Source organism: Akebia trifoliata, chromosome 16 (assembly GCF_017979445.1).
Source record: "Akebia trifoliata isolate Shusen 1 chromosome 16, ASM1797944v1, whole genome shotgun sequence".
Taxonomy (NCBI): domain Eukaryota; kingdom Viridiplantae; phylum Streptophyta; class Magnoliopsida; order Ranunculales; family Lardizabalaceae; genus Akebia; species Akebia trifoliata.
The window spans coordinates 10,416,703-10,435,580 of NC_141390.1; the positions used below are offsets into that span (position 1 = coordinate 10,416,703).

Sequence of the window (18,878 nt, forward strand, 5' to 3'; positions counted from 1 at the left end):
GTTTTAAGTCAATTTTTAATGTTCTAGGATGTTTTAGAATTGATTTTTCGTAAGGATTCCAATGGAAATATTAGTTTGTGTCATTTATGAAATTTTTTTGTGTGAAATGGTTGTGAACTTTATGAGGGGCATTTTTGTAATTTTGTCAAATTCTGTTAAAATTGGTGAAATGATTTATTTGGTTTCGATTTGTTGTTTTATGTGTTTGAATGGATTTCCCTAAGGGTAATGTCGGCTCTAAGGATATTTTGATGTTAGGGGTATTTTGATAATTTGGTCATTTTTTTAGTGATTTTTATCGTGAAGTTTCTTTTTGTTTGCAAGATGATGATTTATATATTTCTAGAATCGTATTTTCCTAGCGTGGCATGGTTTCTAATGTTTTGTCAGTTCGAGATACCTCATCCGGATTTCTGAAACATTTCTGGTAACAAAATAAAGCAATGGAATAAACATCCATCATTGGGAATCGTTGCGATCGGGTTGACGAGTTGATTAATCAGGCGAGTGAAAAAATAAGGTGTCTACATAGACCCAATTAAGGTCAAAGAAGGATGGTAGACTTGATTAGGGTCGAGGAAGGGTGAATGACCCAATTAAAATTGATTTGATCTATTGTAGATCCTATTAGGGTCGAGAAAACGAAAACAACCTAATTATAATCGATTTGATGTTATAAACCCAATTAAGGTAGAAGAAAAATGAATAACCCAATGAAGGTAAATTTAGTAGATGTGGACCTAATTAGGATTAAGGAGTGGTGAATGATCCAATTAAGGTTGAGGAATAATGAATGACCCAATTAAGGTCAACTTGTTGGATGTAGACCCAATTAGGTTCAAGGAGTGGTGAATGGCCTAATTAGGGTCAAGAAGTGATGAATGACCCAATTAGGGTCAACTTGAGGGATATGGACACCATTAGAGTCGAGAAAAAGTGGATGACGATTGATTGGACCTATGGGTGGTATGTTATTTTCCAGGTTTCATTACAATAAGGTGGGTCGAAATCGAGCCTCAACACTTATGGTGGTCGTCAGACATGGTAGTTAAGAACAAACCCTTATGAGTGGCTAGATAAGAAGTGGTTCCTAAAGAAGACTTAAATTCTCTTTGGAAAGTTGGACGACTTGGATAATGAGGTATGGATAGTGGACTTTAGGGCTTAAAAAATTGGTCAATGGAGGCCCTCAATCTAATGGACAATGTCTCAAACATAGGAAAATATTTCTATAGCTTCTGGTCTGTGGTGGAGTTTTCAGAATTGAAGAAATACATTGATCCGTACTTAGTTTTGTTAATTTCTTCAATCTGTGTTGTATGCACGGACCAGTAGCTGTATTTCGTAGATCAAGTTACTTTGTTGCCCATTGTTTTATACGTTGCTCATTGTTTTGGGACTTGGTGTTCACTATTTTTTTTGTGCTTGTTTGTTAACATGCAATTGAGTTACAAAAACAAATAAATTTTGAAAAAAATGTTTCTTCCTTTTTTACTTAGGGGAAATAACAAAACAAATCTTAGGGTCTATACAACTTTGCCTCTTTGGACGTTACAACTTTTCCTTCAAGGGTTAACACGAAATAATAATAAAAATTATAAGATACCCAATAGTTGATACATTTTGAAACATTGGTGTCCTATTCCCTTAATTGTATTGAGGCATGCAGTTATAAGTAGTTTAAGGGTACCCAATTTTCAAACCTCCATGTACATTTATTGGGTTGGTGATTAGGGTAAATGTTTTCCTCCTTGCCTCCCCAAATGAACGATCTAAGGGTCTTGAGAGTATCGACATCCAGGGTTAAATTTTAAAAGGAAGGGGGTGGTTTGTGCATTAAGCTATGAAGCGAATGTGCACAAGTGCATTTACAAATATGTATCAACCCTTAAAATGTTGAATTAAAACTCAATGAAAAGATAAATATATATTACATGTACTCCCACAAAAGAGAAAAAAAAAACATCAATATAATGAAACAAACAACAAACAACAAACAAACATGTTAGAAATAAAAAACCAAGATAGAAAATTGAATATCTTTGAAAAATGGCCAAGTAAAATTAGTTTGGCCACATATTCTCACTAAAGTCGCCAAGTTGTAGATATGAGATATTCATCATAGAACCTCAATACTATGTTATTTGGAGTCGTCGCCATTTTTTGGGAAATGGATGTGAATAGGCACTATAAATGATTTTGGAATTGATTTTATAATTGTAGTGACTCTCGTATATAAAAAATGCATGGTCTACGTAGGATCTAAGTAGGAAGACCTAATTAGAGTATGAGGAAGGTCTTAGGCACCCCATTCTCTTCACTAAAGGTATTACCTTCGAAACTTGACCAATCTTTTGAAAAACTAAAAAATGACAAAAATGCATGAAGATGCATGGTTAGAGGTGGTGTATGCAATATGTGAAAACGTAATCTTGAAGAGGGTGTTTTAATGCAAATGCGAGACATTGGAAAAATCCTATGGAAAAGGATAGCCCATATAGCCTATATTATTTTTCACAAGTAGGAATGTTGGTTTGGGCTTTTTAAAGAAGCTCCATGATGGAGTTTCCTTAATTTTGTAACCTTAATGCATGTATACAAGGGTAGAAACTAAGTGTTTTAACCCCAATAAAAGGATAACACATTTCTTCATCATTGTCAAGCATATGTGAATGGGTGCTTGGTGTACAATATGATACATGAGATATATCATATGGAAAAGAAAGTTTCAACCCCTACCCTTTCGACTGAACCAAAGTCCAATTTATCGGAGATGGGAGAAGGTGTGCATTATATCCTAAAGGCTTTCTAGAACATAAAACTAAATAAAGGGTTAGGAGTAGAAGATGTAAGTATTTAGATGAAAATCCTAATCTGCACCCACATTGCCCCTTGATGATATTGAGTCTTGAGAGAAATACCTTGAAGGTTGAGAGTTTTAGTTGAGGGTAGATGATTGGAGAATATGATGGTTGTTGGTTGAGAATTGAGATATGGATATAAGTTCTTGAGTTGAGGGAGGGTTAGAAAGATAGAATAGGGATTTTTATAAAATTTTAGGTTGAAAGATGGGGGCTTCAAAGTATGAATTGGTCATAGGAAATAGAATCATTTATAGAGTTTGTAGATAACTTCTAGGATGAAGTGGCCCAATCCTAAAACAAAAAGAAATTGCATAAGACTTAGGTTATTTATTTTTGGATTTTTCATTTTTATGAGGATAATGGTGGAATTTGTGAGAAGAAACCCTAAAAGTATTTTTAGTCTTTGATTTTTTGATAAATAGAGGTGAGAAAACAACAGTATTTTTAGGAGGGTGAGTAGGGGAGTTACATATGTAAAAGTGAAGTGATAGGTAAAAAAGTAAACTTTGTTTCATTTGTAAATAACTCAAAATAAGGGTGAATGTATATTTTTGAAATGGACTAATAGGAGAGTTTTATGTATGTACTTGAACATTTCTACATTTTGGAGATAAGATTAAAAGTTTTCTCAACTTTAATAATTTTTATCGAAGATCAAAGTACCTTTTTGGTCTGACCTCACTTTTTGAGAAGAGTATTTTTGGATTTTCTCAAGAGAGTTGACTCTCTAATTTGGTTGGAGCATTGGATATTGGGGCTTATGAGAAATCACCATCTGTCATCTTTTGGGATGTGTAAGCTTATGGGCTTAAAATGGAATTGATAAGGACTTAGGTTATATATTTAGGATGGTTTAGGTTTGGGTATTTGGATTATGGACTTAAGATGGCTTATGTTTGGGTATTTGGACTAGACTTGAATGTGGGCTTAGTATTGGGTTAGGATATGGGTAATGGATTGATTAATAGAGAATGAATTTGGATTAGAGAACGGGTATGAACTTGGGTCAATTTATGGATTTCGAGCAATAGGTTGAAGGAGTGAGTATGAAATTGGATATGAATTAGGGACAACGTTTGAGTTTGCAAAATAATATGACATGATGCATGCGTGCATGTATGCATAAAAAAAGTCTCGAGTGGTAATTATTATGCAATGTGAGTCCGTTGAAAGGCTTTTGATCTTTGATCGAAATCAACTTGAGATTTTTGAAAATTCCTAATGGATTTATGCAAATTGGGGTGTCTATAACTCATGCTGGGACTAATCCTTGACCAAAAGTCATTGTTAGAAGAAGTTGGTGAATTACTTGAAAAACAAGGTGAGATAATTATTTAGAGAATTAATTCAAGGATGAAAGAGTAAAATGGTGGGATTTCTTAAGGAAAAAGTCTTTAAGAAGGGGATTAAGGGAGTCATTTTCTCTAAAAAAAATTTAAGCGCCCTTGGGTCTTAACTATCTAACAGAATTGGCTAAATCTAAGCTTTGGCCAAGCCAAATTTAACCAAAATTCAACCCTGGCTGAATCCAAAAATTGACTTTGGTGTGGGTGTAAGATCATTCTAGGATTAAATACGGCCTAGCCAAAAGTAAGGTTTGGCCAGGCTTAAAATTTCCTTTAAAAAATGGCCTTCGGACCATTTGACTTCTCGAAAGCTGGGTTTTAAAACTTTAAGAAAATTTCCTTCGATTAAACCCATTTTCAAAAAGTTTTTAATGCTCTCGGGTTTGGCCTAATAAAAAATGGATTGTCTACAACTGTTATGGCAATCGTTTTTGTCGATAGTCAGCAACAGTCGTAGACAAAAAATGAATATATTTAGAATGATTGCTTCTTCCAACGAAATGATTGCTCTGAGCAGTAGTTTTTTGCACATTTTGACATAGAATCTACAAATGATTTTTTTAGAGTATATTTCCAACAATTTGGGTTGTGAAAACCCATGCCAAACTGACGAATGAATGACTTTAGAACATAGTACTACACATTGATCTCTTCGAGAGGAAGAAATTCCCTCTCCTTCAACTTATTTCAATGATCATATTGGGAAATTCATAGAAGTTTCCAGTTATTAGTTCAGAATCTTATTTCAAAGAGATTGAGAAGCCCTTACACAAAAGGATGGATAGAAAGAGTTCTTAAGGTACTCTTATTTATAATAAAGGAAATTGGTGGGAAGAAGGGCAGCTTGCCATGAGGCAAAATGTTGCCTAAAGGAATGTGAAGGCAAAATATATATATGTGTGTGAGTGTGTGGAAGAGCTCTTATTTACAATAATGGAGCTCATCAGCATTATCAATGGTTTAGAGAAATGTTATTCCAAGGAATGTGAAGATGGTCGCCACCATGACAAGGCATGGTGAGCGTTCAAATTGACACGTGTCTATATGAATTATTGGGACACCAAAAGACTCCTATATACCCCCATTAGGGGATAGTTGTATAAGAAAAAATAATCAAGTAATGTGAAATTACCCCTATCTATGGCGGGAGCAGATCCTCTGTAGTGCGAATCTCTTGTAATCCATACCAACGTTTGAGGGTGTGCCACGTTTGACCGTCATTTTTCAAACATGTGATTAAGGTAAAAAAAAACATTTTGTTTTTATTTTTTTTGATAAATGCTTTTTCAAATCTGATCCGAACCATGAGTCAAAAGAGTGTTGTGTTGTTTTTCTTGAATGTGGTGTTCTATGGACTGTAGAGCAAGAGCGACAAGAGAAACAGTGAGAACAGGAAAGGGTACCTTACAACTAGATATGATCTCTCACCCCAAATTGTCATTTAAAGAGTTTGTTCATCCTCTTTGTTAATATTAAATTTGAATCTCTTTTAACATTCAAACATAAGTAAGGTGACTCTCTATTTAATTTCCTTCCGATTTTTAACTTACACAATCTAAAATGAGGATTTATGGGAAGCATGTTATCTTTGTTTTATGAATGGGAATTTGCTGACTCTCTTCACAAAGCATGATATTTTTATTTTTATAATATTTTAACATATTAATATTTTAATCATATATATTATTGATTCAACTGAGTTGGATCAAGAGTCTTTGATAAGTTGATTTGACTCGTTGAATATTGAGTCGTACGAGTCAACATCACGATTTCAAAAATCATGTCATATAGCTATTGTTCGCATGATTTCAAAACTCATCCGAGACGGAGATGTATCATCCAAGTTAACTCGATATCAGGGCTAATCATACAAATGCACAAGTCAATTTTTTGACCGAGATTTAATACCTTACGTTTAATTATTTTAATTTTTTGAATGAGAGATCTCAAATGTATTGGAAAACTCGTCCAAGACAACTCAGTATCAGGCCTGGACAAGACGTGATGCGAAATTGAGTTTTAAAATCACGATTGTTCATCAATGAAGCAAGATGAAAAGAAAGTTGTGAGATCTCTACTTTCTATTTTTTTCTTTTTCTTTTTTCTGATTCAAAAATTTAGAAAGAAATTTTCGTCTTGTTTAAAATATCAAAGATGTCTCATCAAATAATCTCAATATCATTCAAGAACAATATATGATGGGAAAAAATGATCAAAATTCCCAAATTCAAAACATAAGAAAAAATAATTTTGATTTTCTTACATTTTTCCAAGAATCCAAGCCATATAAATATATGGAGTTCATCTCTCATAACTCTAAATATTGAAATACAATGAAAGCGACAGTCGATCCATACCACTTTTGGTAGACTTGATCGACCTGGGTTACATATAATCAAAATATTGTTACATCCCAAAGATCTCTACACCCATTCCCCACCTTCATTCTTTTTTTTTTTTTTTTTTATCTTCTTTTATTTTCTTCTTCTCATTGATCTTTCTATAAAGTATAATACTAACAAGTACAAATACAACCCACCCATAAACAAATAACATTAAAAAAAAAAAAAAAAAAAAAAACTTTGGAGTTTACCAGCCAATCAATCATCATTTTTGATTGATTGATTGATTGATTATTTATCATTATTTCCTTCTTCCTTTTTTACCCTCGATTGAATACCATAATACCCAACATACCATTTAACAAACTTCCTCAATCCACTTCCCAAATCAGTGCTTGGTTTATACCCAAAATCCCTAAGTGCAAGGCTTACGTTAGCATGAGTAAAAGGTACATCCCCATTCCTTGGCATCTTAATCACGTGCTTCTTAGCTTTGACGTTCAATAAGCCTTCAAGTATCGAAACCAATTTCCCCACCGACACAGGTGACGTGTTTCCCAAGTTATAAATTCTAAGTTGTGCCGGTGCTCTCTTTTTGCCCCCACTTCCTGTACTCTTCTCTGCTGTATCCAACGCTCCTAAACAACCCTTCACCACATCATCGATATACGTAAAATCACGTGCAACCTCTTTCTCGTCATGTGTTTGATAAATATTTACCGGCTTTCCCTGTAACAAATCTTTAGTAAAGAAAAAATAAGCCATATCAGGTCTACCCCATGGACCGTAAACCGTAAAAAAACGTAGACCGGTAATCGAAAGACCGTAGATGTGATTATACGTATGAGCGATCTCTTCTCCTGCTTTTTTCGTTGCCGCGTATAAACTCGCGGGTTGATCTGTTCGATGTGACTCGGAAAATGGGTTTTGTGTGTTTAGTCCGTAAACAGAACTAGATGAAGCCCAGACAATAGACGGTTGAGGATTAGCTGCTTTGGAAATCTCGAGGAGATTTATGAATCCAGCTATGTTGGAGTTGACGTAAGATTGGGGGTTTTTCATGGCGTACCGTACACCCGCTTGTGCAGCTAAGTGGAGGATATGTGTGAAAGGGACTACATCGAAAAGCTTAGTGAGAACCTGCGCGTCGTTTAAATCAGCTTCAACGATGAAGATTTGATGTTTAGCGAGGAGAGATTGACGCGCTCGTTTGAGAGAAGGATCGTAGTAGGAATTGAAATTGTCGAGACCGAGAACACCGTCGCCTCGTTTTTTTAAGGCGAGTGAACAATGGGAACCGACGAAACCGGCTGCACCGGTTACAAGAACAGAGAAACCGTTGGGACGACGAGGAGTGGAGGAATGGCGGACTTGTTTTTCCCAAGTGGGGCCACCGGAGTAGAAGGTGGAGGAGAGGAAGTTATGGTGGTGGAGGACATGATGGGGATTATCTGAAAGTGGGGGATAATAGACGGTGAAGAAGAAGATGAGAAGGAGAGCGACTAAAAGGGTTATACGAAAGAGGAGTTTAGATGAGGCGGCTAAGAGTTTTGTGTGGTTGACACGTCGTATGTAAGAGTTGTAGCGTTCGAGTTTGGTGTTGGTCTTGCTTGTATCTGGTGAAGAAGAAGCCATGAAGAAGAATTAGAGAGAGAGAGAGAGAGAGAGAGAGAGAGAGATTTGAAGGACTCAAGATGAGATCTGTGAATTTGGGTTCTTGAGTCCTGAGATGATGAGAGTGAAGAGAGATAGATATAAAGGAGAGAGAGAGAGAGAGTGGTGGACCATAGCAAGTGAGGTTGGCAATGGTTGGAGACCCGCTGTCTTCTTCTCCTTTAACTTCACACGCTGTTTTATTACCCTCCGTAGATAATTGAGGTAAAAGTAATGGGTGTTTTGATAATTTACTTAATTACCTAAGGGGTTGAAAAATAAAATAAATAAAATTCATTAACTTTTTGAGAGCTGGTATTGGCATCCCAAATTTTGAAGATGGTGAAAAATTAAAGAAAGTAAAGGGGGTTGAATTTCCAAATCCTTGGTCGAATATGACAAAATTCCGAGTATGATGCACTATTCATTTTAATTCCCAAAACATACATTCCTTATTTTTATAATCTTATCCATCATTTTTAATATTTACGAATTCGTAGATGTGCCAACCAATTCATTGATTGCAAAAGTGGTGAATTCACTTGAATCATGTTTTGGGAATTAAAATGAACAGTGTATTGTAATAAGAATTTGGACATAAAATAACCTGCACAAGTTTAGAGAAAAATCTCAAAATATAATCAATTAAATTTCAAGAGTTACTATTGACACCCCAACTTTTACTAATTACATCCCAATTGAAAATAAAGAAAACAAGTAAATGGACGTCAATAAATAAAAAGTTGGGAAGCCAATAAAAGCTCTCTCCTCTTTTTTTTTTCTTGGATTTAATATTATATATGACTCGAATCATATTTGTAAACAATTGTTGAAATTGTTTGATCGAGTGTTATAATGTTAGATAATGCTTAGATAATAAGTTGAGCCAAATCTTTGTAATGTTTGAATAGTGTATTTTAATCTTTTAACTAGAGTGATAAATAATTTAAGAAAATGGGATACAATAAGTGAAAGTTGGGATGCCAATAGCACCTCTCCCAACTTATGTCCAAATTCTGATTTTGGTATATATTATTCATTTTAATTTCTAAAACATGTATTTTGAGGGAATACGTAACTTTTATAGTCAATGAAGTTGCTAACATATCTACAAATTCGTAGATATTAGAAGTGATGAATTCACAAGTTTGTTGGTTATAAAAATGATGAATGCATGTTTTCATAATTAAAATGAACAATGTACCGAAATCGGAATTTTTTTCATAATCAACACATGAATGGAGATTCACCTTTATTTTTTTTTGTACCTAGGCACTAAAGCATCAACCAACTCGAAAGTCGACGTAGTCCACTTGGAATAATTTATTTTAACTAACTATTTTATTTATTTAAAAAAAAATTAAAAGGGTTGACTTGATTAAATTGAAATTTTTTTTTTTTAAAGAATTGATCTATTGACTTATTAAAACACACATGATCCCAATCATTAAAATATGATTTCAATGGTTAGGATTTATCTTTGGAATAAGTTTATTGAGACACATATAATTAATTTCAACCATGGGATATATTGTACTTTAATGGTTGGGATGGTGGGTTTTTTCATGAGCCACCCCATTCTAGTCCTCTTTTAAATATTTATAAATTTAATGTATTATTATTTGACTTGTTTGAATCAGTTGACCTACTCTTTTTGTGAAATTCACAAAACATTTTTGTAAATTCTTCATTTTAATGTGGTCTAAAAGTATATGAAGATAAAAATAAAGAGTTACCATTGGCACCGCAACTTTTACTTTTTTACATCCCAATTAAAAATAAAGAAAATAAGTAAATGTTTGAGAATATATATATATATTTGCACTCAATCCAAATATATACATATTTGTTAGATTTAGAATTTTATTTGAACCCAATCCTAATTCTAAATATTGTTTGATGAAGTTGTTTGAATGTGTTATAATGCTTTTTAATAATTAAACCAAACTTTTGTAATATTTGAATGGTGTGTTATAATCTTTAAATAGGGTGTGATAAATAATTAAAGAAATTGGGGTGTAATTAGTAATAATTGGGTGTCAACAGAAATTCTCTAAAAAAAATATCCCTCATTTGAGTTCTTTTCAATTTATGTAAAAAAAGAAAGAGGCAACTTAAATATTTGATGGGGTTAGACAAAATAATAAAAAGATTAAAATAAAAATAAATAAATCCAACTCCGTTAAGAATGTGGTGATGCATCAACAATTCTTATAAAATAAAAATATCAATGTCGGCACCATCATCCAGTAACCTACAAAAATAAAATTACTCAACTTTATGTTAATTTTTTTTTCTCAAGTCCTTATGAGTTTAATTAGAAAAGGAGGTCTAACCAATTATCAAAAAGTATTAGTGGTATAACAATGGTATTACACCTAACTATATCCTTTACTTTTGAGGGAAGACCTTAATATATATAATTAACAAGAAAACTAAAAAAGATTTAAATTAACAAACAAATGCTATATTGAATAAATTAATATAAATATGAAGTTGACGAATTTCATTTCTATAGATTATTCAAGAATTTTGATCCATCATCACTAAAATGTTAGTGGGGTGTTGGGTATTTTATTTAAGTGTTTATGGGTTCTCATGACTTCGCATTTTCCCTAAAATTCATTTTTCCACATAAAATGATTTTTCATCTTTGATTCAAGAAAACGTTTTCCCATCCAATCCTCATAAAAATATTTTTCCCACAGTTGTAAAGATATTCTTTCATGATAACACCAACCCCTAAAACTAAAAATCAACTCTCTCTTTTTGTCATTTTGCTAGGGGCAATCAAATTATGAAATTCAAATTTTCATGATTATTTTCTTGAGAAATTCATATTCCCTTGAAAATGAACTCTCTATAATCATACAAAATTACCAAAAAGGAATCAATCGGATGAGAAAAAAAATCCTTGTTGCACCTCACGATCCAAAATTTACATTTGGTCATAATTTCATCTTTGATCTAAGCTATGCACCTCTCTATTTTTCCCTCAGAGCCTCTGAAAACTTTTTGGTTGAATTCCTTTTTTGACTAATAATAATAATTTGACACTCTTTTCTGATATTTACGTTCTCTGACTTGACAATTACAAAATCATAAATCATTTTCTTGTATATCTCAAAGTAAAGAATCTACGATTATGCGATGGGGGTGCTTGAAAAATGAACATCAAATTATTACGACTTTTTTTTTTTTCTAGATATGCCAATAGTCTACCTTTCGAATGATTATGTTTAATTTGAGAAACTTTTCTCGGAACGTACCTGCAAAATGTTCTTCCATGCCAAATTTATTCACTCTAACTACATAATAAAAATGTTAATGGTAACTTTTATACATTTTCACTTTGTTTATATTTTTGAGCATGACCTATCAAATAACCGTTTTGTATTGACTTTTGTTATTATCTACACATTGATTGTGCACATCGGGCAATAGTCCTCTCGATTCGTCTTATTCCAGGATCCACGTATCCCATGATCATCTTCTCTGGATCTGAGTCCGGGATTAATGGGCAATATACATAATTGTGTCCGACTTGGATGCTAGACTCCATATTCAACATTTGTCTTTTACTCAAGATGACACATGTCATCTCTTTAAATGTAAAAGAAATTACCTCCTAAAAGGAGCATTTATATCTTTCATAATAATTTATGGGACCATGTAAACGATTGATATGGTAAAAAGTTAAAGGCACTGAATGTAGAAAGAATTTTGGGAATTATATAAAAGGATATATATGTAAGTGATCAGGATCCTTGACTCCTAAGAATGACTCATGAGAAAAACACATGATCTCAATTCTTTAAAAGCAAAATTCAATGGTTGAGATTTATCCTTGAAATAAATATCTTGGAGATTTGTATTATCAAGATACTCATAAATTTCAATCATTGGATTTTGTATTTAAAGGGTTGGGATTATGTATTTTTTTTTTTCATGAGTCATTCTTAGGAGTCAACGGATCCCAACCCATATGTAAATACATATAGATGTGGATCATTCTCGAGTAAAAGACTAATGAAACCGGATTACTTTAATAAAGTATACCTCCTTTAAATGAAAATCATGAAACGTCCATTTGCTTTGTTTGAAGTGGATTACTTTTGCTGAGGGTAGAGAAATATATATATTCTAATAGATAGGATTGGTAAGGCTTCTTAGGTCAACTTCTTGTATGTCTACGTCATGAGTTTGTGCTAGCTTACCAACAAAATGTTTAGGGTGATTTAGACATACCGATTCACATTTTGGTTAATATTTGAGGTATTTAGATCTCAATCTTATCTTAATAGACTAATCCTAGTAGGCTAGGGGTGTCAATGGGTACCCATGTAATTGAAATCGAATCGGAATCGAAAACCCCAGTTCTAGATCCCTTTTTATTGAAACTGATTAAAGCTGAGTCTAAAATGGAATCGAACCGATATGAACCGAAACCATTAGGTTCCAAAATAAATGGAATCGGAACGGGAACCGAACTTTGAGTTCGTGGAACCAATTTATTTTGTCATTTATTTCCATATTATTGACAATTTAAGGTATTTTTTATTTTAAAATAAATGCATGTCATATACAATTCTTCAATTTTTCGTATAAATTATCAATTGAAGCTTAAAATGAGTTATTCTTCTAAAAATTTATTACTTTTAACAAAGAAAAAAATTTTACTTTTGAAATACTTTTTTTCTCATTTGATTCTTGAGAATCGGAATCGATAGGTACCCGTGATTTTTGGTGGTTCCAGTTCCATTTATTTTGGAACCAGACCCGGAACTGAACTAATATTAATGGTTATGGTTCTAAGTTCCTTAGGAACTGAACCGAAACCAACCCATTGACACTATATTGGGCCTTATGCCTTTGTGGGAAACCCTAGATTTTTCTACCCAAACTTCCTTTTGTCCTAACTTTTGTTGCTGATAAAAACAAGATCGATTGAAGAATCAACTAAAGAAATAACTGCCTTTACAAAAGAAAATCTTACTTCAAAAACTGAATCAAAGTTATAATCAACAACTACTTTCAATGACAGATCAAGTACAAATTTCAATTACGAAAAGAGCAGGTGATCATAGATCAGATGGATTACTTCTACACAATTTCAACATACAAATATTGAGAGCAAATTGATTCATCAAGCATAAAAGGAGAAAAAGTACAACTTTTTGCAAATAAAAACAAAAAGATAAGTACTAGTTTCAGCAGAAGTAGAGATATCATTTGATAGCTAATATACAATTTGAATAAAGATAAACATTGAAAGTAGGATTTATGTTAATTAATGAGAAAACAAACAAAAAAAGATCAAGAGAAGTTCGACTTGAAGTTACTGAAATGCTTGACTTGACATTTCCTACTGATAAAAGGAAGGGAAGTGTAGTCATGGTTTATTTAGTGGGGGCTTGAGCTTACTACTAGCTGGCGCTACGATTTTTCAACCTACTTATTTATATAAAGTGTAGTATAGTCTTTCTAGTGGAGTGTAGTCAACTTGAAAACCTACTCTTGAGGTTGAATATAAAGGTTTGAAGGTTGAAGTGGAAAATGACTCATTGTGAAGATAAAAAATCAAGGATTGAAAACGATTGATTTTGAATATGAAAAATGAAGGGTTTTTTATTTGAAGGTTGAATATATAGATCATCGTGTTGTTCTTCATTAGCCTATCAAAGACGACTGATTTTATTGAGGATCTTCATTAAAAAACAAGTCATGTTTTCAAATTAGAATACCTAGCTTCAATAACTAAAAATCAAGGTTAAGCATGGATTAACTTAAATTTATCTAAGATTAATCCATCTAGGTTAAGCATAACTAGTAACGAAGAACGTAGATAGAATAAAAGGGAAAGCAATTAAACCTTTAAAATCATTAGAGAAAAACTTGAAATAAAGATATCAAACTCAAAGCATTCTTGCACTTGGCTTCATCAAGCTCTCTAATGGAGGGATCTAGTCACTTTTCATTGCAAGATAGGAAGGAAGAACAAAAAAAATTATCCTTCATTGATTTGCAATTCAAGTACACTATCTCTCTTTCATAATTACAGAAAATTACAGGGAATTAAGAAAGAATATGAAGTCCTAATTTACCTAATCTAATTACAATGGTAGAGCTCTCAAATGTGACTACTCCAACACCAAAACCTATGGCTCAAGGGGTCTATTTATAGCCTAATTGGCACATTCGAAGATTGGTACATGTGTGAGAATAGCGATTTCCATCACCAACAATTCAGAAGCAATCAACGAAAGGCTCAGAACCAATCTTGATTTCTCAGTCGCACCACCACTCCTTTTGGTAGTGTCACAGTAGAAGTGGATTCGACTGACTTCAAACTTTGGTGATTTGCTTTCTTTTAATTCCTTGAGTGTAATGGAACTCTTGATTTTATACAATTGCTCATCTTTTGCTTTGAATTATATTCGAAAAACCTATAAAATAAATCATACAATATTAGGCTCCTTTAATTATACATAAATGTGTGTCAAAATGCAAGAATTAAGCATGTTTTCAACATAAGACATTATAATGACCTCTAATATGATTATTTATATAATTATCAAATATTACCAACAAAAGCAGATAAGTACCTTTAAAATACACGAAATTAAATAAACATTTAGGAACTCATCACACCTCCAAACCTAAATTTTGCTCGTCTTAAGTAAAATCGATTAAAACTAAGAAAACTACAATTTAAAATCTATCAGTTTCATAGGTATCGCGACTGCATTAAGCAAATATAGCAAGCCCTTAAATTCTTTGATTTTCCCTAGTAGACGAGTTTGACTCATGAGGGTTTGCAGTGAATATATTCACAAAATTCAAAACATTCTAAAGTAAAATAATCAAAGTCAAAACTCACATTTAAAGTATGGGTCAATTTAAAATTATCAGTTGATTGAATGTACCTTTGGTATAAAGTGCCAACCATTATTTCTCCTTATAGGAAATCTTATACTTAAATTGAACCTTGTATGTAAGTATAATTGACTTAAGAACTTTGAGGTTCAATTTTCCAAAGTCATATCTAGCCTCTAAATTATCAGGAATGGTTGGATCAATCTAAAGTCTAACTCCAAATTAAGCATCTTGTCTGGGGTAGTGAGAAATATAAATGTTAACTTTAATACCTCTAAGGGACTTTATATATGATATTTCAACTTACTCACATTTTTTTTACTTTTGATGACTTTCATCCTATTGAAACACTTTACATTTTTCACTTTTTTTTTGTTTCTTTTTCAGGTTTCTCTCTCTTTCTTATACCCATGTTTTTTTTTTTTTTCTTTTTTTCCAATCTTTTCACTTTTTTTCCACTATTTCAAAGAAAAGCAGGTAGCCATTTTCAATGTACCCAGTCTAACTCATTGGTATTGTCCAAGACTTATTTAATCCCAATTTTGTTGTTCTTCTAACCAATAAAACAAATAAACAAGAAAGTCAAAGTTCATCAGACTCTAGGCATAAAGGGAATTCAATACTTACTCAATTTAACCTAGACTCTTAGTAACCTAGTTAGAAGTGACTTACACTTACGATAAATTTATTTTATTATTTGCTTAAGAGAAACACTAAAGAGGACTCAAGATCAAAGTTTCCAATCAATGACTAATTTATAATTTAATCTAGTGTTTAAAATATAGGCTAAGACCTAAAAAATAATACAAAAAAATTGCCAAATATGTTTGAAAATTTTGAATTTTTGAGAAGATAAGAAAAAATATTAAGAAGACTGGTTCAAATCCAACCCCACAGCCCCAAACATAAATGTAATATTGTCCTCAATATGGCAGTATGTAGAGATGTAAGCAATGAATTCAAAAACTGAAATTAACATAAGGAAAAGAAGTGGGTTGGATATCACTTGAAACTTAAATTGAAAATGACTTGTTGTTACCTAGCCAATGTTCCCTGAAATTACACAACACACCACTTAGCACTGTGGCAATGTTGATTTTATCTGTCATATTAATCGTGATCATGTTGTATGACTTTAGAAGTGCCATAGAAAGTATTGTGATCATAACCACATTAAATGGTTATTAGGCTATGTCACACACAAGCTCGCTCCAACAAGTCAAGATAACTAAAAGGATACCTAACTACTTAAAACGAATACAAAAACTAAAAAGAGTGAGTTGCCTCCCAATAATGTTAAGTTTAACGTTTTCAACCAAATAGTTCAGAGTCAAAACTCGAATGACTAATAACTTAAAGATCATGGGTTGCCTCCCAAGAAGCGTCAAATTTACTATCTTTAGCCAAATCTTTCAAAATGAATTATCCCTAAACTTTTCTAAATGATTGTGATAAATAGTTTCCTCAAAAGATTTGTGTACCCAGTCTTCAATTATGTAAGTTTCCTTAAAATCATCCAAATCTGAAAGAATGCAATAATTGGTGAAGACATTCATCTAAACTTTCGTATCTCCAAAAGCCAAAGCTATTACTTCATTCCTACATCGAATGTCCGCATCTACAATTGCTAAGAATGGACAACCTAAAATTAGTAAAATGTGGCTATCTGGATTTACTATTGGTTATGTATCTAAGATAATGAAATTCACTAGAAAATAAAAATCCCTCACCTTAACTATGAAATCCTCCACTATTCCCTTGAGAATCTTTACACGAGATGATGATTCACTTGGGTTGACTCAAACCACTAACTCCAATTTGGTGTGTGAAACCAAGGAATACTTAGATAGTTTCATCGGACTATCGTACTTCCCTAAACTATTATAATCCTAGACTTCTTGGATGATTTCAAAATAAATAACGTAAAAATTAAAAGAAGATTGCAAAATAAATCTAATTATCCCTACTACAAGTGATCTAAAAGAAATAAAGAACAACTAAACTACTTCCAGACTAATAGTTCTGATTTAAGTTACTAAAAATTTGGAACACTTCTTCTATGTCATCCATAATTGATCATCTTTGTGCATCCAATTCCAAAATGCACAAATCTACAAGACAAATAGAAATAAGGAGATCAAAAATCTTTTTTTTTTTTTTTTTTCAAAATCTAGAAAAATAGAGAACACCAAAACACTATTAGAGGTCACAGAAGCTTGCTGCAAAAGTTTAGACAGCAAATGTTACTCGAAAGTGTGATGCCATACCCAATGGTGACGTGAGCTAGCAATGAGCAATTGCTCTCGGATTTTTGAGATAGTCTTTTGACAGCTCTAGAGTGTAATGCATTCCTTAATTAATCGAAAGAGAAAATTAAAAAGTTCTAGAACAGAACAAAAACTTGAAAATTGCTATTCTCTCGACTCGAGATTGAAGACACCATTCTTGGCAACAACGTCAATTTGTTCGTTACAATATTGATGGATGTAAAAAAAAGAACAAATAAAATAAACCTTAAGTGCTTGGTAGATAAGGGTCGAATCCACAAGTACGGTGGGGAACACTCAAAATTTGGGGAAATGACTAGAATAAATTTCAAAATAATTTAAAATTAATTGGAAGATTTATTTTATTATGAACTACTAAGGAAAAATAAAGAATTAAACTAGAGAAAACTACAAATTATGCAAGACATTAGAGAAAGAGAATCCACCAAGAATAATAGAGCTCGAGTATAATTTCAAACTATTTCAAATCCTCTCTTATCTCAGCTAGTTGGAAACTTAATGTTCTTGGATCAAAAGATAATTCATTGAGGATCTACATTAAAGAACAAGTCATGTTTTCGAATACCTAACTTCAATAACTAGAAATCAAGGTTAAATATGGATTAATTTAAACTTATCTAAGATTAATTCATCCAAGTTAACCACAACTAATAAAGAATAATGCAAGTAGAATAAAATGGAAAGCAACTAAACCTTTAAAATCATTTGAGAAGAACTTGAAATAAAAAAACTCAATCTCAAAGAATTCTTGTTCTTAGCTTGTCCCTCTATAATTGAGGGATCTAACTACTTATCATTGCAAGATAAAGAAGGAAGAAAAAGAAAATAAAAATAATAAAATTATCCTTCGTTGATTTGCAATTCAAGTACACTATTTCTCTCTCAAAATTATAAAAAATTACAAAGAATTGGAGAAGAAGATGAAGTCTTAACTAGGCTAATTTAATTACAATGGTGGAACTCTTCAACAAAAAATACTTTGGTCCAAGGAGCCTCTTTGTAGCCTAATTGGAAAACTTGAAAGTTGGTACATGTGTGAGATTAATGATTTCCATCTTCAGCAACTCAGAATCAATCAGCAAAAGGCCCAGGACCAATCTTGATTTCTCAAACTTTAGTGATTTGCTTCTTTTAATATCTTGAGTGTATTAGAACTCCTGATTTTACAATTGCTCATCCTCTACTTTGAATTGTATTGGAATCAACTACAAAATAAATTGTACAATATTAGACTCCTTTAATTACATAGAAATATGTGCTAAAATGCATGAATTAAGCATGTTTTCAACATAATGCATTCTAACGACCTCTAACATGATTATATATATAATTATCAAATATTGCCAACAAAAAGTATATAAGTGCCTTTAAAATAACAAAATAAAATGAACATTTAGGCACTTATCAATATCCCTCAATATTTTGCAAAAATATTTAAGATAGCCCTATGTATTTTAACTGACAACATTCCTTCTACATCAATCTACTATACTAATGGGAAATGACATA

General features: G+C 32.3%; 1 protein-coding gene across 1 annotated transcript; it reads right to left on the reverse strand.

The window, feature by feature from the left end:
* Positions 1–6,474: 6,474 nt before the first annotated feature.
* GAE6 (UDP-D-glucuronate 4-epimerase 6) lies at positions 6,475–8,289 on the reverse strand. Its single transcript, XM_086427949.1, has one exon. It carries the CDS (start codon positions 8,185–8,187, stop codon positions 6,844–6,846), a length of 1,344 nt encoding a protein of 447 aa, XP_086284075.1. The 5' UTR covers positions 8,188–8,289; the 3' UTR covers positions 6,475–6,843.
* Positions 8,290–18,878: the final 10,589 nt, after the last annotated feature.

What these genes read in the sequence shown, in the direction of transcription:
- GAE6 (XM_086427949.1), bottom strand. Translation starts at nt 8,187, where the DNA reads ATGGCTTCTTCTTCACCAGATACAAGCAAGACCAACACCAAACTCGAA.